At 43.2% G+C, this 27,325-nt stretch overlaps 2 protein-coding genes across 9 annotated transcripts in view; one reads left to right on the top strand and one right to left on the bottom strand.

Moving 5' to 3' along the window:
* The window catches only part of LOC123762678 (uncharacterized), a 136,802-nt gene extending 120,663 nt beyond the window's left edge, over window positions 1-16,139 (bottom strand). The window contains exons 1-2 of one of the 6 annotated variants that reach the window (XM_069332363.1): window positions 15,923-16,139; window positions 13,909-13,946 (exon numbers count right to left, since the gene is read on the bottom strand). In XM_069332363.1, the coding sequence (XP_069188464.1) occupies window positions 13,909-13,924 (16 nt within the window). In that variant the 5' untranslated portion in view covers window positions 13,925-13,946; window positions 15,923-16,139. Of the gene's footprint in view, window positions 1-9,322; window positions 9,509-13,908; window positions 13,947-15,922 lie in introns of those variants that run through there. The other 5 variants (XM_069332364.1, XM_069332365.1, XM_045749350.2 and 2 more) reach the window with 5 other exon arrangements.
* An 8,079-nt stretch (window positions 16,140-24,218) lies between these two features.
* LOC123762677 (uncharacterized) overlaps window positions 24,219-27,325 on the top strand; it is a 39,639-nt gene continuing 36,532 nt past the window's right edge. For 2 of the 3 annotated variants that reach the window (XM_045749341.2, XM_045749340.2), the window contains exon 1: window positions 24,219-24,377. The gene's annotated coding sequence lies outside the window, so the exon portion shown is untranslated. The remainder of the gene's footprint in view (window positions 24,378-27,325) is intronic. The other variant, XM_045749343.2, reaches the window with a different exon arrangement.

Genomic DNA, 27,325 nt, shown 5'->3' with positions numbered 1-27,325 from the left:
GTTATTTGCTTAGCTAAGCGAACTAGGGGGGTTCAGTTCCTGAACCGATTATGTACCTCTGTAACCCTTTACACTACCGCCCACGGGATGGGTATGGGGTGCATAATAAATTAATTGAACTGATATCATCGCTGGAGTTAATAATAACAAGTGCTCAGCCTACATACAATAAAGCCAAAGGTTGAGTGTTGAGGCCAACCCGCACATCCAGACCGACTAGACGAGCGTTTTTGTTTTTACTGCGACCCAAAGCAAGAACTGCATTTTGTTATTGCGACCCAGTATGCCTATGTGTAATAAATCGGACACAAACTCTGAATTATGTTCCTTTATTTACTATTGACACATGATATTGCATGAAATTCTAGCCAAAAAAAAAATAAGACGGCAAACTATTTTTGGAACAATTTTTCATTTAATGAATAGCTGCGTTTTGTTCGTAAGTAGCTGATTCCCATTTGCAAGAGGAAGACTAGTGTTGCACGCATATCTGTACAGTGCTGAACATATTTTTCGCTTGTAACAGTTAATGTGGAAAATCCTAGTTCACAGTTTTTAGTAGTGCTTAAAAGTGTTAATTCTCCTTTAACCTTAATCCAAAATAATGACAAATTTAATTGCTCAAAATCATTGTTCAGTGTAAATAAGTACAGTAATAAGATGCAGCAATTCGGCACTAATCGCCTGGTAACAATCAGTCACTTAAATTGAATTGATGAGTAATGAGTGGGAATGAGATTGTTGCTCTCGCTTGCTTATTTTTTGTGGATTTTTGTTTTGTAGCGACCCATTTTATTTATTTTGCGACCCACAAAATGACAAAAAAACCTGGACTGGAGACTATCTACACCGGGGTTGTACTTGTAGTGAATATGTAGGCCTGCGGTCCACTCCAAGCAACAGCTTGCTGGACCAAGCTCTTGCATGTCAAGCCTGACCCCAGGCCGGATTTGGGGAGTAGAACTATTAGAACCCCCTCCAGGTACTCTCACCGCTCCTCCAACTAGGCTTCCCATACCGCTCTCTCAATTAGGCTACACAGGTAGTTTTTATGATTTGACAAATATCTAATTTAGTTTACTATTGTCGGGAACAGGAAGTCTTAGACAATGCTATCAATAGCATCCGAACTGAGGTACGTTTAGAGTAAGGACGGGTTGACCCACAACCTCAAGTGTGAGGCGCGCCGGAGTTAAGAGGAGGCACAAGTGTGCGTCGGACCGGGTACTGTCGCTTTGGGTAGTTACCCGCTCACAAAGTTACCATCTATCACACCACCAAGATTTGCGATAAAAAGAGTCGTGGGGGTGGCGCAGTGTGGGTCCTTGCGTGAGGAGGGAGGGCCAACGTACACACACGCCAAGTGTGAGGTGTAGCACGGGAAGGTGTCGCTAAACATAGATAAAGTAGGTATGGTAGAGAGTCCACCATGTCTTGTTACGGTGCCAACTAGGTGTCTCCTCTAGTCCCCCACACCCTCCCTCACTCTCCCCCTACCACATACACATGACATTGAATAATAGGCCTAAGTATGATAGACTACAAAATTAAAGAACTTAACCAGCCAAGTGGAGGTTAAGAAGAAATAGCCAGGAGCTAATACAAAGCCCTACACAATCAGACCGGCGAGTACACTTCTTTTATACCGATTCTCGACTAAAGCCCATACACTCCTCTTACATGTGGAGAATGAACAGTTAAGTGTTTCCAGAGTCCCACTAGGCTAACCCTCCCCTACTCCTACCGCTTAGTAGAATCACATTCTTCATTTTAGTTCTTATGGAGAATTTAATAGCTAAATGATTTAAATATTGCACTGCTAGTTGCGAGTGTTTTACGTTTATGTTCCTACAGTAACTCTGGACTCTGCCTTGCTCCCACACAAATCATAAACAAAATTTATATTTATATGTAAATCAAATTTCAAATAAGACACCATAATTAGGTATAAATACGGTCTAGCTTACCTTAACTATATACAACGTAGACTGTTACACTTGGCTATTACAACCCAAGATCCTATATACACTCTAAAAAGGGTAAGGATTTGTTGATACTTGAATAAATGAATATATTTGTCTATGATACGTTAATGAAGGCATAGATATGTCTATGAAACTTTAATAAAAGCACAGGTTTGTCGATACGTTTACAACTAGATTTGTAAAGGATATTGTGAATACATAAGCTAGAGCTACTTTTAATCATTATCGTAATGTTATGCTACTGAGTATATACCTCCTTGCGAGCTGCATCCTCCAACACATTGATTGATAATATAATTTTATTAGCCGTTGTAAGAAAAAGGTCATTGGTGCCGTAATAGGCTAAATCATAACTGTGACCAAAGGAATAATTTACAAAGTTAGTAAAGTCCTGTTACGATTTACGACAATGGGAAAAGACTCCAAGTGGTTGGGCACCATTCCTTTCCCCACCGTCCCATCCCAAATCCTTGTCCTGACCCCTTCCAAGTGCTATATAGTCGTAATGGCTTGGTGCTTTACCCTGATAATTCCCCCCTCCAACACCCCTTCCCCTGCCTGCTCTGCCCCTGTCACTCCTGAATATTACCCAAGAATCGGGTCAAGGCCGAAGTATACTGTTTTATCACCCTCTAACTCTGAGGCGTGTGGAGTACTCTGGAGCTCACAGTGGTGGCTACAGATGTGCTGCTGCAGGTGTTGAGGTGACTCATGCCGGAACTCTGACAACCACTCCCTCTGCACATCCGCTGCTACGAACCCTTGTTACATTGCGCATATACACGCATATATATGCATGGTAACGTAAAGGCGTGTGCCACCGAATTTGTGTTAGAAGGGGAAGAGGTAGTTGTTTGTTGTTTTAGATTCAGCTACTCTGAACAAAAAGTTCCAAGTAGCACGGGCTATGGCAAGCCCGTAGTGGACTTACCTGGCGCAGGAGCTGATCTGTAACTGCGGGAAGGGGGTAGGATGTCAGAACGGAGATTAATATGACGAAGTGGAGAGTAGAGGATAAGAGTGAAAATGCCGAGAGGGTTGTACTTACGACAATGGGAAAATTAGCGAATGGCAGTAGAAGCAGAATTTGAGGGGCAGAAGGTGGTCTTGAGTTGGAGTAAGAAGCACTGTATACGGGACGAACAGAGTTATTATAACATCTACTCAGGTTAACAGTTACCCGGCATCTGCAGACACTCTAGAAAACGCTCCTACACCAGGAATGCCCCACAAAGTGACGTCATCTCCAGACAGTCTGTAACTAATGTCAACCGTCATGAAAGAATCCATCAACTTAATTTAGAATTTAGAATAGGTCGTCATCTTTTGTACTTGGAAAACCCAACTGTCCTTTAGTTGTTTCAAATTTTGCTGGTACACTAAACTAAATCACACCCCTTGGCCTGGCTGCGAGCCGCCGGGTCTCCGATACGCAGCCCCACCCAAATATCAAAGAAACCTGGACACTTGTGCCCTCGCACGCCTCTACTCTCAACGCTGAAATTAATCCTATGTAGAGACCTACATGCCAAAGTTAACCCGGTGCACGCACGGACCCACATGTCAATTAATTCGGTGCACATGCCAAAATTAACACAGAGTACGGACCTTCATGCCAAAGCAAATATGCCTACAAAACCCTACATCAGGATCTGGTTGTGAACCAGTTAATTGTTGAGACACACCTGTAGACAACTGTGGTTGACTGCAATGTACTCTATACTCAACAAGTGTGATCAGTGTGGCTGAAGTCAATAGGCCTTGACTCAAAATGGTGGGTTTATCTGAATTGTCAGTATATTGTGTTGTTGACAGGGTGTGCAATAAACTAGCCGCCTTCGGCGGCAACAATCAATCAAGGCCAGTAGCCTATCTCTGTATTTTACGGCGCAGATTAATAATTTTACTAATGATGCATGTTTCAAGGCTATGTAATACAAACTAATAACAAACAATTACACGGCTGTAGATAAGAGACAGTATACACAACGCAGAGAACAGTGGCTGTGAACATGTAAAGCATCCGCTCATTATGCAGATGTGAGGTCAAAAAAATTATTACAGGCCATTGTTATTACTTTTCAAACTTCCTCTCGTCTGACGAAATTATTATTAAACAAACTACCAAGTTGAGTATATTCAACACGTAAATCAGAGTGGTTAGTATAACAATAGAATATAGGCATATTTAAGTCGCATTGGTTTTCAAATACATGTATAAAAAAAAAAGGCACAGCAATGTAGTGCGAGTTTAACTTGGGTATCTGCATATTTAAAAAAAAAAAATCTTCACATTTACAAAGAAACTTGTGCATGACATATGTAGCGAACAAACACTAAAATTCACCTCATTCAATCTGTCAAGCCGGAGTTTCTTTGGTCTGATTGGAGGGAACTTATTAATGCGTGCGTCCCCTCAGTGTCTTCCAGAAGCCTCAGCTGCCCCGTTGTTCAAGGGTAACATCCATCATTCCGGCTGTTACAACCTTAATTAAGTATCGCGGCCGCGGTGTTGTATTCATATGCTCAACAGTACGTGTCAACTTCAGGGCGCCGAGATTAATGGTGCCGGTCTAGCCAATATACTGTTTCCAAGTACAATTTTTTTTTACTATTTATACAGTACAAGGTAAAATTGGATTTACTGAATTATATTTGGTAAAGATATTTTCCTTGTACCATTCCTCGCTTCTATAGATATAAATAGGAGCCGAGGCGCCTCCTCGGGCCTCATATGGGCCAATAGGCTTTCTGCAGTTACTTCATTCTTATGTTATTTATGTTCATAAGAATAACACCGGCCTCGTACATTACCACATAAAAAACTACCGAAATAAATGCACCCTCTCATCATTTCCTCAAGTGAAAACAACATACAAGATAAGACACAACCGTTTGAACTATCTGGCCATGATAACGTATTTGTGGTTTGTCTCGCCTTAACCGCCCCCTGTGAGCAGTTAAAAACAATATACGATACACACATGTACGATCATCATTCTACAATGCTATATTTATATATTATATATTATATATTTATATATTATATATTATATATATATATATATATATATATATATATATATATATATATATAATCCCAAATTCGCGGAAGGAGCCGGTCAGTGGGACACTTGTCAACTCTCACCCTCGACCGACTTTTCCAAATGACTGCAAACAGTCCAAATGGGATAGCCCCATAGTGGAAAACGTCGCCACATCATTGATAGAGGCAGCTTCCGGGAAGGACAAAGCCCGTTTTCTAGCTGTGCAAGCACCCCATGCCGGGGACTTCCTGTTGGCAGTCCCTAATTCCGCCTTGGGCACCAGCCTGGATCATCGGACCCTAAGTATTGGTGTTGCCCTGCGCCTTGCCGCCCCTATCTCCACCGAGCACCGGTGTATTTGCGGCCATGCACGGGCAGACCAATACGGCAGCCATGGTCTCATCTGTCGTAAGACACAGGGAAAGATTGCCAGACATGAAGCAGTCAATGACATCATCAAGTGAAGTTTGGCTACAGCTGGGTGCCCAGCACAAATGGAACCTCAGTTGTGCAGGCCTGACAACAGCCAAAAACGCCCAGATGGAGTCACCCTGCAGCCATTGAGGGAAGGTAAACAGGTCGTATGGGACTACAAGTGTGCATCTACATTGGCTGATACCTATCTACCTTACAGCACAGCTGAGGGAGGCGGGGCGGCCACCTTCAGGGAGACCCAGAAAACTAACAAGTACAGGGACCTAGAACGTTGTTACAGGTTCGTGCCGATAGGCTCTGAGACTCTGGGCGCCTGGGGTAAATGTGCACTTAAGTTCCTGAAGGAGGTGGGCGAGGAACTCATTGGGAAAACTAGAGACCCAAGAGCGGCCAATTTCATGTTCCAGCGCCTCAGTGTCGCTGTTCAGAGGGGAAATGCGTGCTGTATCTTGGGTACGCACCCGACCCCCGAAGAGCTGGACGAGGTCTTCGAACACATTGGTATATTATTATATAAGTGTGTGTTTTCTGTAAACTGTAGCATTGCAATAAAATCAAATAAAAAAAATATTAAAAAAATAATAGGGGTGGTAGGAGAGGAAAAAAAGTATTCAGTGAGAATCCACAAAGTCTTCTCTGAACACTATTTATTTTCTTCTTCGAGGATGTGGGTCCCTTTAATCCTTTAATTAAACCAGTGGTGGTACCCCTAAATAAATAAATTATATATTATATTTTATATATATATATATATATATATATATATATATATATATATATATATATATATATATACATACATACATACATACATACATACATACATACATACACACACACACACACTTCAACTCCCCAAAAATGCGAGTTAGCAAAATCATTAAACTTAAAACACAACTGTAGTTCTAAAACCTCGCCAGAGAAGTTGAAGGGTTGCGTCAGGCTGAGGTCTGGGATGCGGTGGTGGGTAACACTATGCTCTCACACATGCCCAGACTGGGACCGCCAGCAGGGGGGGGGGGGGAAGAGTCCGAGGGACAGCTGGGAATGCTGGCACGGGAGGGGTCCCAGGGACTGCCAGCATGGGGGGGGGGAGTCCCAGGAATGCTGGCACGGAAGGGATCCCAGGGACTGCCGCAAGGGGGGGGAGTCCCAGGAACAGCTGGCAATGATGGCACGGGAGGGGTCCCAGGGACTGCCAGCAGGAGGGAGGGGTCCCAGGGACTGCCAGCAGGAGGGAGGGGTCCCAGGGACTGCCAGCAGGAGGGAGGGGTCCCAGGGACTGCCAGCAGGAGGGAGGGGTCCCAGGGACTGCCAGCAGGAGGGAGGGGTCCCAGGGACTGCCAGCAGGAGGGAGGGGTCCCAGGGACTGCCAGCAGGAGGGAGGGGTCCCAGGGACTGCCAGCAGGAGGGAGGGGTCCCAGGGACTGCCAGCAGGAGGGAGGGGTCCCAGGGACTGCCAGCAGGAGGGAGGGGTCCCAGGGACTGCCAGCAGGAGGGAGGGGTCCCAGGGACTGCCAGCAGGAGGGAGGGGTCCCAGGGACTGCCAGCAGGAGGGAGGGGTCCCAGGGACTGCCAGCAGGAGGGAGGGGTCCCAGGGACTGCCAGCAGGAGGGAGGGGTCCCAGGGACTGCCAGCAGGAGGGAGGGGTCCCAGGGACTGCCAGCAGGAGGGAGGGGTCCCAGGGACTGCCAGCAGGAGGGAGGGGTCCCAGGGACTGCCAGCAGGAGGGAGGGGTCCCAGGGACTGCCAGCAGGAGGGAGGGGTCCCAGGGACTGCCAGCAGGAGGGAGGGGTCCCAGGGACTGCCAGCAGGAGGGAGGGGTCCCAGGGACTGCCAGCAGGAGGGAGGGGTCCCAGGGACTGCCAGCAGGAGGGAGGGGTCCCAGGGACTGCCAGCAGGAGGGAGGGGTCCCAGGGACTGCCAGCAGGAGGGAGGGGTCCCAGGGACTGCCAGCAGGAGGGAGGGGTCCCAGGGACTGCCAGCAGGAGGGAGGGGTCCCAGGGACTGCCAGCAGGAGGGAGGGGTCCCAGGGACTGCCAGCAGGAGGGAGGGGTCCCAGGGACTGCCAGCAGGAGGGAGGGGTCCCAGGGACTGCCAGCAGGAGGGAGGGGTCCCAGGGACTGCCAGCAGGAGGGAGGGGTCCCAGGGACTGCCAGCAGGAGGGAGGGGTCCCAGGGACTGCCAGCAGGAGGGAGGGGTCCCAGGGACTGCCAGCAGGAGGGAGGGGTCCCAGGGACTGCCAGCAGGAGGGAGGAGTCCCAGGGACTGCCAGCAGGAGGGAGGAGATCCCTGAAACAGCTGGGACTGATGGTAGGGATTAGGGAGTCCAGTGACAGCTGGGGGTTGATTGCAAGGTAGTGCACTGGGGACAGCTGGTCCTGTTTACTAACTAAGCACGGAGGAAAGACCAACAATGACGCATAGAGAGGGGGAGAGGCAGCCAGCAAGTGAGGGGTGAGAGGGTGGTAGATAGAATCAGGGATGACTAAGTTACACCACCTGGTAAACATTTATACATCTCCATTCACCGCTGAAACAACAATTGCCTATTTCGTAGTGCAGCCGTTTCATAGCTTCTTCGTCGAGAATAAACTGTAGTATTTCGAGCCAACCATGGTAACAAAGCAGCAGCGCTGTGAGAAGTGATCGTAGGCCTAGGTTACTCCCCCAGCCTGGGCCCAGCTGGTGTGTGAATGGGGTGGAGCGTTAAGCTATACAACCCTCCCACGATTAACTTGGTGAAAAGCCTCGCCGCTCGGGGATTCACATTAGCCTATTACGTTTCCATACACCGGCCATGTCGCGTTACACTACGGAACTCTGACCACCACATCCACTACCAGTACTGCTTCATGTTGTTGGCTCTCGCATAACAAGATATTATTTACGCAATAAATTAAACTTATTGTATATCTATTTATTCTAAAAATGATCTGTAGAACAAGATATCAATATCGCCAAAGTAAACTCAACGTGAGTAAGTGTGGGTGGATTAATAGAAGCTGTCTCATGTTCCAATAGACCTTACGCAGTTTTTTACATCTTATTGTATAATCGGGAAATCCGGGTTTCGAATCCCAGGCGGGACAGAAATGGTTGGGAGCTTGTGGGATTGCATCCTGGGAGGGTCAGTAGTTTGACCTTAGGGGAGGACCTCGATATTTGCTTGATATATATAAAATACATATATACACTAGCTGCCTGTCCCCCGACAACGCATTATTATTGTCTATGAGGACTCGTAGCAGCTAATATCCCACCTGCTTGTGTGGTAAATCTCAACAATATGACCTAGTGTGTGTACCAAGCTCGTCATATACATATTAATGACCAGTTGATATTCCAGGCGGGGAGTCTTAAACTAGGGCAGGCCGGCCGCGGTGAGGCTGGTTGACCAGAGTTGCGAAGTCTGGTCGCTGTGGAACTGGTCGAGGCCTCTCACACCACACCCCCGGCTACCTACCTTAATATGCCGCTCCCCAAGGAGGCTTAACAGGTCAACATTTACCTCCGCCAACCGTTCCTGTGCCAGGTAAGTCCACTACGGGCTCGCCATGGCCCGTGCTACTTGGAACTTGTTCCGAGTAGCTGAATCTATAACAACCACCACCTCCGCCACAATGATTTTGTGTGATTTCTTGGTATTCTTTATCAGTCACAATCATGCGACGAATTTCCAATACCCTGAGTGCCAGTATATTAACACAAACTCTACTGACCTCGGCTATCATCTTTCCTGCCTTGACAAATGTATCATCTTTCACCTTTGACCCGCTAACAAAAATTTCCTAAACGCCTTCAAAATACTATTTACAATACACAATTTGTTTCAATGCTAAAAACAATTCTTACCTTATGAAAAAAAAGTTCAGAAAAAAGAGGTAATGTTTCTCCTGTGAGGACAACTAAATAGCTGCTTGCACGATAAAAAGAAATAAGATCCACTGGATACGAGGAGGTCGTCCCGGCGTACTCACTCACTCAACTACTTCATTGACACTGACCGAGATGACGGCACGAGTCACACTGGCGCAGGCCTCCCACAGGCACCCGCGCCCCAAACGTGTGAAAACTTCCAAAGCACTTCCCACTAATGCTTATACTATCCGAAATATATAATTATGTTAAATATATAGTCCTTTATTGTCTTTACTTAGTGACATATTTATTAATTATCTTAAGTCATCGTAATGGTTGAAAAAAGTAACAATTATAACAGACTTGTTCTATCATTCAGGCGAGCTGTAAGCCCCGCCTATCTATCCATATATGGTGGTGTGCGTTGAATGGTTGCCATTCACAACACCGAAAGTTTATATTTCTTAGTTGCATTTCGTACAGCCAACTTTAATTATAAAGTAATTTGTTTAATAGTATTATTATTATAATAATAATACCTGGTGTAATAAACAAGTATGTTACCAAGTATATGTTGTTTGTAAATGGCAAGTGCAAAACAGATAAAAAGAGAGCAAGCTGGCAACTGTGCTACGTCATACTGACGTCACACTCCGGAACACCACTTGCAGCCGACCAACCTTAATATGATGTCACAAGATGGAATAAACTGTATTAATTTGATTATATAGTGATCAAAATAACACAGGAATTTATTTAAGACACCGCATTAATGAAAAAAAATAAGTTACAACAAAGAAAATGTAATATTTTAAATACATATACTTTTTAATTTATCATGACCTACTTTTTTGTTTAGAACAAATGTCTGGCAACTCGTCCTCGTCCGTTACCCGGCTTTCGGAAGTGCAAGAGGAAGTACTTAATTGTGTCAATAATTAACACTAGAATAACCCCAGAATCTTCTTCACTTCATAAAATAAAATGCTTGCTTTATAAGCAATGAATAATGAAGCTATAATTAATATACAAAATAGCTTAATGAATACGCGGGCAGGTATTCATTATCCGGGCTCTGAATCACACCTGTCAGGCTGCTGGCGGGTAAACTCATGGCTGACGTCAGAATACCGCCTATTTGGGTATTCTGAGTACTGTTTAGGTGTGTCGAGATGTGTCTTGCCACACTCTCCTCTGGTTCTGTCGTTACCAGTATTTGCTGGCAACATTGTTGCCAGCCTTCATTGCCTGGTTTAATTTTTCTGTCCTCTCCCCCCCCTCCATCTGTGTTAGTATAGATTTCATACACTTAGACCACAGGAGCCTCGAACCGCAGACTACAAAAGCATTCTTTCTTTTTTTAAAGTCTATTACAACCTGTTACAAGTTCATGCCTAAGTAGCAGTTGTTGCGTAATAAAATAGGAAAAAGAAATGTTAAGTGGTTTTGTATAGAAGTTCACATCCTTCCAAAGATACCTTCGGGAGTTAAAGGCGGACGCCGAACCTGTAGAGGCAGGGAGGCGCCAAAAGAGGACAGCAGCCACACGTGTCAATGCCGGACGCCGAGCCTGTAGAGGCAAGGAGGTTCCAAGAGAGGAGAGCAGCCACACGTGTCAAGGGCGGACGCTGGCCTGTAGAGGTAGGGAGGTGCCAAGAGAGGCCAGCAGTCATACGAGTCAAGGGCGGACGCTGGCCTGTAGAGGCAGGGAGGTGCCAAGAGAGGCCAGCCCCAGTCACACGAGTCAAGGGCGGACGCCGGCCTTAGCCTGAGAGAAGAAAGCTGTCCCCACATGTTGTTCTGTTGCAGCCTAGCAAGCAACATATAGCGGTGAGTTGGCTTGTAGTGTTGCAACCCGACCTGCTTCATCTCCCATTCTTCCACACTCACGCCATTCTTTCATTCCGTATTGCATTAATTTAATTATACGTATGTGAGAAGGATATCCAGGAACAATATTATCCGCGGTCTATCAAAACACAATGATTCAAAACAAAACAATGAAATTCCTTGTAACAATCAATCCTGAAACTCACGTGCATGCAAGAAACTGTCCTCACACTAAGTTATCCCTCCTCACACTAGCAAAGCCCATTTCACACCAGCCTAGTCCCTCTCACACTAACCTATCCCTCCTCACACTAGCCTAGCCCATCTTACACCAGCCTAGTACAGTAATATTCGAATGAATGTTTTAGCTGCTAAAGAAAACAGATTTGAAATTAAATTCCTATGGATACCATCACATGTTGGCATCTCAAGGCATGACATTGTTGATATGCTTGCAAAGACAGCCAGTAGAAACCCAGTAGTAGAAATTGATATGGGTGTTTCACTAGCAGTGACAAAGAAAATACTTAAACAAATATCTAATGAAGATCTCACCGACCTAACAAATTCACAAAGACCTGAAAATTGCAGTATTAAATATTATGATAGATATCGTGAAGAGACATTAGTGAAGAGACATTCACATATGGGACCAATAGAGCAAGAACTCGGCAATGTGATGTCATAGTGGCCAGAATACGCCTGGGATATAGACGTATCTGGCAGCTTTCTCAAAACCCAAATGTCGAGTACACAATGTGTCAAATTTGTGAAAGAGAAAACATGCACTCACTTGAACATTATATTGTAGAATGTCCCATATTGTCTGACTTTCGTCCTCCTGGGCTGAGCAGTATGCTGAACTCTGTAACTACTATATGAGTACTGGAACACTTGATGATATATTAAACTTGTACCCTAGATTAACCATGTAATGTAACTATATAACCTGAGCTTGTAAAAGCATCTTAATTACCTTCAGTGGATAAGTTCTTAATTACACACTAGTTTCTCTTGTCAGCTATTTCACCCTGTCAGAGTAAAAGAAACAAATGTATGTGTGTGTGTATATGTATGTATGTGTATATATATATGTATGTATGTGTATGTATGTATATGTGTGTGTGTATGTATGTGTATAAAGCTGATCAGAATTACATTTCACCATTATAAATTCACATTAATGCATTCATAAATCTGTGTATCTATATATTTACGTATGTAGCTTAGCCTAACATTTTAAGAGTACTACGATCACCTTCTGTGGTTATTCAATAAATCTCTGAACTGTATGTTTGACAAATCTTTCACCCTGTCCATGGAGGACAGAAGAAAATGTATATATGCTAGTTAGCATTGTAAATGTGTGGCCACGTCTGTGGTAGAAAATAATAATAATAATAATAAATAATCCCTCCTCACACTAGCAAAGCCCATCTCACACCAGCCTAGTCCCTCTCACACTAACCTATCCCTCCTCACACTAGCAAAGCCTATTTCACACCAGCCTAGTCCCTCTCACACTAACCTATCCCTCCTCACACTAGCCTAGCCCATCTCACGCTAACCTATCACTCACTCCTCCCACTAACATAGCCCTTCTCACACTAACATGACCCTCATCACACTAACCTATCCCTCAATACATAAACTTAGCTCTCTTTACACTAACCTAACCCTCTCACATTATCCTAGCCCACCTCACACTAACCTATCTCTCCTCACACTAACTCCTCTTCCCACTAACCTATCTCTCCTCATATTAACTAACCCCTCCTCACACTAACCTACCTCTCCTCATATTAACTAACCCCTCCTCACACTAACCCAACTCTCCTCACACTAACCCACTCTTTCTTACACTAAATGCCTCAGGTTTGTACAGGCGCGGTTCGAGCATACAATGTGAACGATTTATGAAATAAAAAAGCATTAGCAATAAACACTCAGGAATTCTACAATCAAGATCAACAAAAGCATACAGAGTTACGCTCTTCACACTGTAAGAAAAGGTTTCAAAATTACGTATGGAGATGGACATCATAATAAGAAGAAATTAAAAAAAATACATCAGAAGAAAAATACATAAAAAATACATTTTTCAAAAGAAAAATACATCAAAAGAACAACAAAAGTATGGGATCAGTGGCTTGGATACAAGGTAATGAAGACGGGTGCCGAGGTCAACCTGTCCTACAAAGAACGTCGCTTTTCGCTCGTATGCGTTACGCAAGGCCAAAAATTGCCATACTAGAAAATGGAAGCGGATGGCGAAAGTGACGTATTGTACCGTTTTCTGTTTTGGGTCCTCTCGTAGGTTAGGAAAGGATATTTTAACTTTACCATTTTCTTGACCTTGGGAAACCTTAGAAGGACGGGCTATGGAGGTAGCACGTTCTCGCGAGCGTTCTCAACGTTAAAAAAACTATTGTACTAAAGTGCCCAACCTAACCAGCCAGAGGAACAGAAAACGGGAACGTCAATTTCGTGAGCGGCTTGCATTTTCTTGTACATCAGTTTTTGACCTTATGTAAAGTATACGTAAAAATGCGACGTGCTATAACGCGAACATGTCAGCAGAACAGGCTTAATGACAACAGCTACTGAAGATGTTTTGTTAGACCTTTTACACACTTATAATGTACCCATTTTAAGTATGCGGGTACTAACCAATTTTAAGTAAGCATTTATCGAAACGTAAGTCGACAGTTCGTGTTTACGTACGTTTGAGCTCGGACTTTTGTACTTACCTTGTGCGTAAGCCATTTCTCAGGGTGCGGAAGTCTTTCTGAAAGATGTAATATGTTAAAATTAGTCTTTTAAATCACATTTAAATCTTAAAAACTGTCTCATTCAGCTGAGACATAATAGAAGTATATTCATATTATCCACTTATCGGAGCTAGAAGCCTAGTAAGCGACAGGCTATTTATATAAATACATAATATAATCCTTAGGCCTACTACAAAATTAAAAATATTTTCACCAGTAAAATGTTGTTCAAAGATATATCTGATGTACTTGTTTCTATGGTAATATATATATATATATATATATATATATATATATATTGTGACAATAATCTCCTTCAAGAGATTGAGCCTGCTCTTCCCTCCACAATTACGTCGTTGAAATTATATAAAACTACTATGGAAGAAATGTCCAACGACAACAACACCAGCAAGGTTTGCCAGCGAGCAAAACGTATGCAGCCAGAGACACCTGTTCAGACTCAAACCGCCAAACTACCTGTTGATCGCTACCGGCTCCGCTGATTGGTCGCCGGTCTGGCTGCAACTGCACTCGCCCCCCCCATACTACTTGATGTCTGGGGTCGCCACGACCTCAGACCTCAGAATATTCTGTGCTTCCACGGTTACCACTCCTCCCGGCTAGACGTTAGCGTATACTGAGAGAGGTGGTAGCTTAAAGCCAATATTCCAGCACCTTCCCTTTATTTTTGTATTGCACTTCTTGTTATTTTGTCTTAACGTAACTTTTCATTGTGTCATTTAATTATTCTTATTATTTTTGATTGATTTTATTATAAGAATTTGTTTGTCCATTTTATTCATGTTTTGATTTATTTAACGTAATTAAAATTTCATTGTTAAAGTTTACTTGTGTTTTGTGTGTCTTCTCCTTACCTTACCACAGACGAAGTTCCAGTTTTTCTATTTTTTTTTCTAACTATGTGACGAGGCCATACCCCTAGCCTTAAACAGCCGAACACCAACGCGTTACCGTCACAATATATATATATATATATATATATATATATATATATATATATATATATATATATATATATATACATAATTAAAAAAGTGAAGATCTAATCGCTACTGAAATTAGGACAGGAGATTTATTGATGAAAATTAAGCCACCCAGGAGGTGACACGGGCATGAATAGCCTGGAAAAGGACAGGAGAAACACCGTGCCACCTCTTGGGTGGCTTAATCTTTATCAATCATCAATCTTGGGTTGCTAAATTTTTATCAGTCAATCTTGGGTGGCTTTATCTTCATCAATCATTCAATGGGTTCGAATCTTGGTCGGGTCATTTAGAGTTCTTTGTGATCTACGGCTTGCGTGTTCCTGCAGCCTTTCTCTCACACACACACAGTAGTATGTCTGTTCATCCATATATCCATGAATCTGTCCCTCTATCCATCCATTTGTCTATCTATCTATATCTCTATCTATGTATGTATCTATCTATCTATATCTATCCGTCTACCCATCCATCCATCTAACTACACATCTATCTATCCCTTTATCCATCCATCTATTTGTCTATCAATCCATATATCAAAAATCAAATCAAAATGTTTATTTAGGTAAGGTACATACATAAAAGAGATTTTACAAAGAGTGATGGATTAATAGTTAGGGCTAGTACATACAATGCCTAAAGCCACTATTACGCAAAGCGTTTCGGGCATATCTATTTATCCATCTACTCAGCCAAGCAGAACTAATGATAGAGTTTACTTAAACATGGAAAGAGTATTTGTGTTCCGAGGAATGAATATTTATTTCGTGTTATTGTGAACTACACTATTAAGATGAGTGTGTGGAAGTGGAGGAACAGTCACAGGTTACCTCAGTGGCTCCCTGTCGTAGGCTGAGTGGACTGAAGGAATTGTACTTACAGCTTCTCGAGTGATGAAACAAGGGAAACATGTTCACGACATACTAAATACTCAGAGTCCTAGACTACACAAAGACAAATTAGACCTATTTGATACAGATGGTACATACAGGAAATGAAGTGGAAGAAGGCAGACTCCGTGCGCAGCTTCTAATCTTGATTACATAGGCCTCTCCCGAAGGGCTCCAGAACCTTCACATCAGTCCATTGAAAGTTGAGAAGAGGGGCCAAAGAGCTGAAGCTCAGCCTCCTCAGACACATCTAGGCGAGTCACTACCATGACACTGAATGTGTTTCCACAGTGAATAAATCACCAGGAGCAAGCACACTGAACAGCACGTCTCCATGGTGAGTCCCCCCACAACACTGAACACATCTCCATGGTGAGTCCCCACCACTACACTGAACACGTCTCCATGGTGAGTCCCCACCACTACACTGAACACGTCTCCATGGTGAGTCCCCACCACTACACTGAACACGTCTCCATGGTGAGTCCCCACCACTACACTGAACACGTCTCCATGGTGAGTCCCCACCACTACACTGAACACATCTCCATGGTGAGTCCCCACCACTACACTGAACACGTCTCCATGGTGAGTCCCCACCACTACACTGAACACGTCTCCATGGTAAGTCCCCCACACAACACTGAACACGTCTCCATGGTGAGTCCCCACCACTACACTGAACACGTCTCCATGGTGATTCCCCACCACTACACTGAACACGTCTCCATGGTGAGTCCCCACCACTACACTGAACACGTCTCCATGGTGAGTCCCCACCACTACACTGAACACGTCTCCATGGTGAGTCACCACCACTACACTGAACAGCACGTCCCCATGGTGAGTCCTCACCACTACACTGAACACATCTCCACACGTTACCGGACAACACCATACTACCCTGCCACCAGGACAGGGAGGAGGCAAGCCTACCTAACGGCTCCTCCAACCTTTCTCAGTTTGTTTCGTTCATACGTCAACCAAGACATTCATACACACGGACACTCGTAAACACGGACAATCATACACACGGCATACTACCTATCATACAGTATCGTAAAGAATATGTGTGTATGTAATTCAAATGACATATGTATCCCTATGGAGAATAACTGAGCCATTCGCTATGTGTGTCTAACTTTATCGAGCCCTCTGGGTTGACGGTGGCTTACACAGCCTATCAACCTCAGGGACTATATCCCTGCTATACACCGAGAAGCGGGGTACACCTGGCTATACACCGTGAAGCAGGGTACACCTGGCTATACACCGAGAAGCGGCGTACACCTGGCTATACACCGAGAAGCGGGGTACACCTGGCTATACACCGAGAAGCAGGGTACACCTGGCTATACACCGAGAAGCGGGGTACACCTGGCTATACACCGAGAAGCAGGGTACACCTGGCTATACACCGAGAAGCGGGGTACACCTGGCTATACACCGAGAAGCGGGGTACACCTGGCTATACACCGAGAAGCGGGGTACACCTGGCTATACACCGAGAAGCGGCGTACACCTGGCTATACACCGAGAAGCGGCGTACACCTGGCTATACATCGAGAAGCGGGGTACACCTGGCTATACACCGAGAAGCGGGGTACTACCCTCAACCGATTCCCGTTCAGTTACAGCTTCGTGTTTTTTTTATTCAGTATACACCCATAAATCTATCTCATTAACTTAATTCCTACTCCTCCCAACCATTTGAAATAACTCTCACCAATGTATCATACTGTTTATAGAGTAAACAAGAGTATTTGGGCTTAGTGCGGTCGATATATTAAAGAAACCACCAGTGGTCGTTGGAGCATTTTCCCGCATGACCTTGACGAGGTTTGAAATTTCCCGCCAGACGACAAATGGCCAGAAACGTTTCATATATATTTGTTCAATTTTTTTTTTAGTTTAGTTCGTGTATTATGCGTCTCCATACCTGTCATACGAGCGGTGGATGAATTTTTTTTTAGACAAATGGGCTCAGGAACTGAGCACTGATACTGTATAGCTAAGCAAGTTAATAACAACATTGGTGAACTGTATAATTATAACAGATTTGTGATAGTGTTACACGATAAAAATAACAGTGAGCTGCGTCTGTTAGCAGCATCTGTCTAGTAGACCCGGAATGGTACCTTTTTCAGTCAGGAAAACCTGATTGTTTTTTAATGGCATCTCCAGGCATACGGGCACGCTTACGGCCACAGTAGCGAGATGTCACGTTCCTACTTAGAGCAGCCAGCTTCCGCTCGCCCTTCGTGGGTGGGGGTTCCGCGCCGCTGGCCCTCACGGGATTGGGGGTGCTCCGACGGAACCCCCCAAAGTGATAAGCCAAGAATACGAAATTGAAATTGAAATTGAAATAAGTTTATTGAGGTAAAATACACACAAAGGGATGAAGTAGCTCAAGCTATTCTCACCCCATTCAGTACAACGTGTAAATATATACATAGACACACATCACAAATAAACATATTACCAAACATTCTGAGAGGTAAACATATACATTTCCTCCTTCACAAGTAGTATGGTATCAGACGTACACACAAATACTTTTATGACCTAGGTATACTGTATAGACAATTTGCAAGACACCTGCAGATAATTCAACAAAATATTACAATTTTGGTGCAAAATTCTTATATCTCTCAAGAATATCATCAACCTTTCCGTTGTGACACATCCAGGCTATTTGTTCAGGAACAGTCCTTATCTCAGTGTTTCTATATACATTAATCAACGGACAATCAAGAACATAATGGGCAAGGGTGTGAGACCTTAACATACCACATAGTTTACACTTCGTGTCATTATCATGAACATCTATCCCATATTCCCAGTAATATTTGTACCCAAGCCTGAGCCGCATGTACACAGAGTCACTCCAAGCATTTCTCCTTTTACCATAAGTGAAATGGGTGTTTTGACTCACATACATGTAGTGTTGCATGGTTTGACTTCTCTCATACATTATCTCTCTCCTCTCCACTCCCGCCTGTGCCTGAATATTTCTGATTTTGCTTCTTATTTGTCTCATTGTGAATTCACATTCAATGTCAACTTGTGGTTTTGATGTGGCACGTTTGGCCAAGTCATCCGCCACCTCGTTGAGCACTATTCCAACATGAGATGGAATCCACATGAATTTCACACTATAACCTTTCAGCTGTATCTCAGTTATTCTTCTCTTACAGTCCTCAACTATAGACATGAAGACTGGGTTTCGACTGTTTAAGGACTCCAGTGCTCCTCGGCTATCGACAAATACAAAAACATTTTTGTCGTCATGACGTACTTCCTCCAAACACGCCAGAACGGCCTGCAGTTCAGCTTGTGTGGATGATATATAATTACGAAGCCGGAGTTCAATTCTGTCCACAGTCCCAAACTCCGTATAATCCCTTATTAGGACACCACACCCTGCCCTGCCATCCTCCGCCACCGACCCGTCACAATATACATGTAAACTGTTGCCTCTTGGTAACCGAGATATCATGCTTCCATACAAACACCGTAATTGTCCCGGTTCATGATGAATCTTTTTCACCTTGAGGGGTACAATTTCGACGTCTATTTTCTGTACTTTCCAGGGAGCAGACATATTACACTGTCGAGAGGGTTTACAGCAGTCAAGTACGTCGTATTCCCTGAGGTTATGAGCTAATCCTCTCGTGTAGCGTGTCTCCCTCAGTTTCCTGGAAGTGTGTACGTCACTCAAGCAGGTCTGAACGCTCTCAAACAGCTTATCCCCTCCTTTTCTCCGCATGAAACGAATAGATACTCTAGTGTTAATGTCATGGACTCTATCACACACACTCTGTAAATTTAATTCCATTCTCATTATTTCAATCATTGCATTTCTTTGACATCCAAGAATAATCCTCATAGCCTCGTTCTGTATCAGCTCTATTTTTTTAATTCTGCCTTGGCCTGTGTAAGACAATACGGGTGCTGCGTAGTCTATCAGGGACCGAACAGTGCTTATGTATAACATCCGCAAGATAGGTACCCCAACACCTTTACCAGAAAAAGCCAGTGCTTTCAGAGGATGCAGACGGGCTTTACATAAGGTGCTGATATGATTTATTTCAGCATTTTTACTCTCACATGTGTATCCAACATACATACCTTGAGGTTACCTTGAGGTGCTTCCGGGGCTTAGCGTCCCCTTAGCGTCCCCGCGGCCCGGTCGTCGACCAGGCCTCCTGGTTGCCGGACTGATCAACCAGGCTGTTGGACGCGGCTGCTCGCAGCCTGACGTACGAGTCACAGCCTGGTTGATCAGGTATCCTTTGGAGGTGCTTATCCAGTTCTCTCTTGAACACTGTGAGGGGTTGGCCAGTTATGCCCCTTATGTGTAGTGGAAGCGTGTTGAACAGTCTCGGACCTCTGATGTTGATAGAGTTCTCTCTCAGAGTACTAGTTGCACCTCTGTTTTTCAACGGGGGTATTCTGCACATCCTGCCATGTCTTCTGGTCTCATGTGATGTTATTTCTGTGTGCAGGTTTGGGACCAGCCCCTCTAATATTTTCCACGTGTAAATTATTATGTACCTCTCCCGCCTGCGCTCAAGGGAGTACAGTTTTAGGCTCTTTAGTCGGTCCCAATAGTTTAGATGTTTTACTGAGTGGATTCTAGCAGTAAAGGATCTCTGTACGCTCTCCAGTTCAGTAATTTCTCCAGCTTTGAAAGGTGCTGTCATTGTGCAGCAGTACTCCACTCTAGAGAGCACAAGCGTTTTGAAAAGTATCATCGGTATAGCATCTCTAGTGTGAAAAGTTCTTGTTATCCAACCTGTCATTTTACATGCCCAGATACTTGTACTTGTACAAGAATACGAGATCTCTCTTCATTGTATTTGATTTAATCATTATAACGGCTATCCAATAATTTTATTTTTGTATAATAATTTATGGTTATTCACTAATCATTATTAGTCACCATAATTAATTCCACTTTAATAATCTATTTATTCGTTATAATGAGCTACTAGGCTTCCTCATTTAAGGATTATCACTTATTAAATCATTTATTATGACTATTATTAATTAATTATTTGTTTTAAATAATTAATTATTATTATTATTATAAACTGTAAAAAAACTGTACAGTCTCCGTGGTGTAGTGGTAAGACACTCGCCTGGCGTTCCGCGAGCGCTATGTCATGGGTTCGTATCCTGGCTGGGGAGGATTAACTGGGCGCAATTCCTTAACTGTAGTCTCTGTTTAACGCAACAGTAAAATGTGTACTTGGATGAAAAACGATTCTTCGCGGCGGGGGATCGTATTCCAGGGACCTGCCCGAAACGCTACGCGTACTAGTGGCTGTACAAGAATGTAACAACTCTTGTATATATCTCAAAAAAAAAATAAATAAATAAAATAAAATAAACAAGTCCCCCACTCAGTGAGCGTTTTCTTCCAACCGCAGAATAACAGTTTTTCAAATTGCATTACTGTAAATAAATAAATATAGTACTGTATTTTGGGGTTCAGTACCTGAGCCCGTATGAAAAAGCTCTGTAACTTTTTTCCACTACCACCCAAACGCAGGATGGGTATGGGGTCCACCTCTGCCCAAATGCTTGCAAAGACAGCCTGTAGAAAACCTGTGGTAGAAATTGATATGGGTGTTTCATTAGCAGTGACAAAGAGAATACTTAAACAAATATCTAATGAAGATCTCACCGACCTAACAAATTCGCAAAGACCGGAATGTTGTAGCATTAAATATTATGATATATATCGTGGGGAGACATTCATATATGGGACTAATAGAACAAGAACCCGGCAATGTGATGTTATAGTGGCCAGAATACGCCTGGGATATAGACGTATCTGGCAGCTTTCTCAAAACCCAAATGTCGAGTACACAATGTGTCAACTTTGTGAAAAAGAAAACATACACTCACTTGAACATTATATTGTAGAATGTCCCATATTGACTGACTTTCGCCCTCCTGGACTAAAGTATGCTGAACTGTGTAATTACTATATGAGTACTGGAACACTTGATGATATATTGGACTTGTACCCAAGATTGACCATGTAATGTATCAATTATACAATGTATGTATGTGATGTAACTATATATCCTGAGCTTGTAAAAGCACCTTAATCACCTTCGGTGATTAAGTGCTTAAATGCACACTAGTGTATGTATATGTATGTGTATAAAGTATATATGGAAGCTGATCAGAATTACATTTCACCTTTGTAAATGCACACTAATGACACTATGTAAAAGACATATCGAACACTATTTTGTAAGCCGAGCAGTAGTAACATCTAGAAGTCTGCTGATTTTATTGGTTGATCTATGGATCATCCAATAAAATCAGCAGACTTCTAGATGTTACTACTGCTCGGCTTAGACTCGGTTACAAGTATCTCTGGGAATTCTCATTATCTGCTGATGTAGACTTGACCAAATGTAAACTGTGTCAACAAAATTATTTGCACACCCTCCGTCACTATGTGATGGAGTGCGAAAAGATACGTGAATTTAGAGACAATTCTATAACCAATGTTCCAACGATGTGTCAATATTTCATTCAAAATGATCTGCTACCAGAAATTTTAGCCAAATATCCCCAGTTTGCTAACTGTAGGTAGTAACTAAGTGATTGTAACCTATCCACCGCTGCCCACTGGATGGGGGGCGATGTGCAGGACAAACATATAAATTTTGACACTAGCTCTCCACATATGTCAGTTGCTTAATTTAGAACCTGTACTTGAGGTCGATCTCGAACCCATTGTTGATGTGACGACTTATATTGAATTTTGTAACTAGCTCATCAAGATTGTAACTTGCTTAGCTAAATGAATTGTGGGGTTCAGTCCCTGAGCCCATTATGTGCCTCTGTAACCTTTTCCACTACCGCCCACAGGATGGGTATGGGGTGCATAATAAATGAACTAAACTAAACTAACTAAACTGATCCATAGATATGTGGCTCCTCTTGAATGATAGTATGATGATAGATGGAATTACTAGTGTCGATTTCACTTTGCCTCACAATTACAAGATTTAGTTGAAGTTCTTGGTGTATTATTGCTCTCAGACGGCTTATTGACAATCCAAGGTTATACTCAATTTATCTTTTAAAGGCAAATTCTTTTGCTAACTCATCAGCTCTCTCATGCATTCGGAGGCCAACATGAGATTGAGTCCACATGAAATGGACTCTGTTCCCATCATTAATAATTTTGTTGTATTTGTGTCTAGCTTCAGACACGAGCATGTTACAGTTATGTCTTAAAAAGTTGAGAGCCATTACAGGCACATGAAATAAATGGGAAAATACTGGAATGGATAAAAGAATGGTCGAAACATTGACAACAAAGGGTCGTGCTAAATGGGAATGAATCTGACTGGGGAAATGTGCTAAGTGGGGGTGCCACAGGGGTCCATTTTGGGGCCAACCCTTTTTGTCATATACATTAATGACATAGATGATAAAATGAGTAGGGCAAATACCTTGTAAAATATGAGATCTAAAAGTTGTTACACCAAATGGCTAAATTCTGCCATTAAAAGAGTTCACAGTGGATTTGTAATGGAGTTTTATGGGAGAGTGTTATACCATTTTTCTAAATATCTTCTTATATGGGTGTTGACTGCTCTATTTGTGTACCTGTTGTTTATTAATTCTTGGAGGTTTCTCTCTAGGTCCTTGTGGATTTTACATCAGTCAGAACAACGAGAAAGGGCTCTGTGTATAAATGCGTTTATTACATTAGTTTTATATCTGTTTGGCCATTCGGAGCGACAATTTATACACATTCCAATGTTGGTGGGTTTAGTATAAACTTGTGTGGTGAAAATGTTGTCAAGTTCAAGTTCAAGTTCAAGTATGTTTATTAAGACAAGAAAAAAGATACATCTCAAAGGGATAGAGTAGCTTAGGCTATTTCTAATGTTGTCTTATTTCTTATTTAAATAGAAATAGAAAATAATCTATTAATATAATCTATTAATATAAAGAAAATAATCTATAAATAGAAAATAATCTTATAGAAATAATCTTATTTCTAATAAATAAGTTCTCACGCAGACATCATGGAAGAAATTGAAATTGAAATAAGTTTATTGAATTTCAATTTCTTCCTTGATGTCTGCGTGAGAACCAAAGACAACATTTTCACCGCAAGGAAGAGAATACACCATCGATGCTCATGGGTAAAATTGAGCACAGAGTTCAACTGTACTACGAGACCCAATAGTATTTCCTGTGTTCTGTGTCACAGAAAGAGAGGAATGTTTCGAAGTTTTATTTGCTTTTTATTTCATAACTTCTGCCTATGCATACGTATTATGCATATGGAAATCCATATATAAAAGGCATTTAGTAAATATTAATAGCTCCTTATCCCTAGAGTACTCGAACCTCGCTGCTCGTAGCCAATGCTAACAAAGATTTAAAGTGAAGTACGCTGTGATTGGCTGAGCTCTGGATGCTGTGACAGAGGTGCGGACTGACCAAATCCACACTATAAACAAATGTGTTTGGGAGCGTCTTGCCAGAAGGAATTTTGACTCGACAGGTAATAACTACAGATTCTTTCAATGATAAGAGAATAGCAGATGTTGCAGGTGTTTGAGAGACCAGACACTGAGGGTGTTGGTGGCCAGCAGGGAGACGAGGGACGCAGGCCGTCCTGGGGCCCGACTCGAGATCTGCAGCTGCTCTGCTCTGTTATATTTGTAATATATTTTTTTTTTAATGCATTACATGGAATGATGATAGTGAAGTTTTTCTTTTTTACATGACGCTATTTACTATTAAGCCCCCTGACTATGCATAGTGTTTGGACAAATTTTAAACATGATAAAGTGTTTACCCATCAGTAGGGAACGTGTGCTGGGTTTAGTCAATCGTTAGACAGGTTACTTTTGCTTTCTCTTAAACTGTCATTGCAATAACAATCCTACTCAGTATGAGAGGAACGGCAAGTCTGGACAAATAGTTTTGTTCTTGTTTGATTGGCCAGTAGAACAAGGCTTTGTGTGTGGGATTAAGCCTTAAAGCTTCTAAAGGCAGAATCTTTTGCTGGAGAAGCAGTGATATTTTAAATGGCTAGCATTGGGATGGTCAGAGACTAGAGTCAAAGAGTCTAGAGTCGCCCGTGCCATTCCGAAATTTCCTCTGTGAGACGAGAGCAAGGGGGCAGAGCCTGGAATGGACACATGTAAGAGGAACCCGGAGGAGTTGTTCCAAATAGTGCCGCCACTCCCATCCAAAATACGGAAATCATTAATGCTGTTGTATTCAATTGTTCATAGATGACTTGACTTGGTAGAGTAGAGCACCCTGGTCAGGGTGTTCTAGACCTGTAGCAGAGTACCATCCTCATTGCAATCCACTAAGACTTCTCCCTCTAAGGCTGGAGGTTTTGTCATACACCCTGATAGCATCAACCCTCTGAAGAGAGCTAAGGTGGTGGTGGCAGCTTCTGATAACTACTTTGGAAGCTGCTGCTGCTGATGTTGGTGCAGTGCTAGCATTTCGTTGGGCTAAATAATATAATTTCCCTGTAGTCGGCCAGAAAGACTGGAAGGATTATTGACTCTTACTAATTGATTTTTGACAGTTTTTTTCAGAGGTACTGTACTACTATAGCAATGAATATTTTTATTTTGTAAGGTAATTTTGTTGTATTTATATTCAAATTTGCTTAGGATCAGAAAGTTAATATCTTCTATAATGCTTGTAAGAATGTCACATGACCAGTAATGGTAATGAGTTCATAAAAAGGAGAAAACAAAGTATATTGGGTCAAGGCAGAGTAGAACAAGGCAGAGCAAAGCAGAGTATGGCAAGGCAAGACAAGACAGAATAGGGCAAGGTAGAGTAGGGCAAGGTAGAGTAGGGCAAGGTAGAGTAGGGCAAGGTAGAGTAGGGCAAGGTAGAGTAGGGCAAGGTAGAGCAGGGCAAGGCAGAGCAGGGCAAGGCAGAGCAGGGCAAGGCAGAGCAGGGCAAGGCAGAGTAGGGCAAGGCAGAGTAGGGCAAGGCAGAGTAGGGCAAGGCAGAGCAGAGCAAGGCAGAGTAGGGCAAGGCAGAGCAGGGCAAGGCAGAGCAGGGTAAGGCAGAGCAGGGCAAGGCAGAGTAGGGCAAGGCAGAGTAGGGCAAGGCAGAGTAGGGCAAGGCAGAGCAGAGCAAGGCAGAGTAGGGCAAGGCAGAGTAGGGCAAGGCAGAGCAGGGCAAGGCAGAGCAGGGTAAGGCAGAGCAGGGCAAGGCAGAGCAGGGCAAGGCAGAGCAGGGCAAGGCAGAGCAGGGCAAGGCAGAGCAGGGCAAGGCAGAGCAGGCCAAGGCAGAGTAGGGCAAGGCAGAGTAGAGCAAGGCAGAGTAGGGCAAGGTAGAACAAGGCAAGGTAGGGCAGGGCAAAGTAGAGTAGAGTCAGCCAGGGTAGATTAGAGTAGTGGGGCAAGGTACAGTAAAGTAGAATAAGGCAGGACAGAGTAGGGTAGCATATAGTAGGGTAAGACAGAATAGAGTTGGGAGAGTAGGGTAGGGGAGAAGCGGGCTTGGTAGGGCAGGGCAGGGAAGGATAGAGTAGATTAGAGTAGGGCAGGGCAGGGTTGGGTAAGGTTAAGATAGAATAGAGTAGAGCAGGGTAGGGCAGAATATGGTAGGGTAGGTTAGATTAGATAAGGGTAGGGTAGGTAGGTCAGAATAGGCAGAGTAGATAGGGTAGGGTAAGTAGGGCAGAATAGGTAGAGTAGATAGGGTAGGTAAGATTAGACAAGGATAGGCAAAGGTTATCTTCTTGAGGTTATCTTGAGATGATTTCGGGGCTTTTTAGTGTCCCCGCGGCCCGGTCCTCGACCAGGCCTCCACCCCCAGGAAGCAGCCCGTGACAGCTGACTAACACCCAGGTACCTATTTTACTGCTAGGTAACAGGGGCATAGGGTGAAAGAAACTTTGCCCATTGTTTCTCGCCGGCGCCTGGGATCGAACCCAGGACCACAGGATCACAAGTCCCGTGTGCTGTCCGCTCGGCCGACCGGCTCCCTAGAATAAGGTAGAATAAGTTGTGCTGGTTTTTGCTTAGTTTGGCTAGGCTAGGCTTGGCTCATGTTGGGAAGGTTAGGCTCTGCTCATCTCAATTAATATATGTTGGGCTATGTTGATTGGAATGGTTTATATTATTGAGTTTGGCTGGATTGGATTGGGTTAGGTTTCAAAGGTTAGGTTAGATTTACTTAGTTTGTCTGGCTAGTTTGATCACGATGGTTTGCATTGAATAGTGCTGAGTTACATCAACTTTAGTCTGATTTCATGTACTCATAGACAAAAAGTTAAGTACAAATGTTAAGTACAAAAGTTAAGTACAAATGTAAAAAAAAAACAGAAAAATATTGTACAGTATATTAAAACTACAGAATTTTTCCCCTTATTTTTAGCTGTAGTTTTCTTGAATTGAGATTAAATACCAAAGTGTGAAATTATCATACCATTCTGCATCTTTTTTATTATATTTTAATAGACTA

Source organism: Procambarus clarkii, chromosome 27 (assembly GCF_040958095.1).
Source record: "Procambarus clarkii isolate CNS0578487 chromosome 27, FALCON_Pclarkii_2.0, whole genome shotgun sequence".
NCBI lineage: Eukaryota > Metazoa > Arthropoda > Malacostraca > Decapoda > Cambaridae > Procambarus > Procambarus clarkii.
The sequence above is the reverse complement of the archived record's forward strand: the minus strand, read 5'-3'. Positions and strand labels throughout refer to the sequence as shown.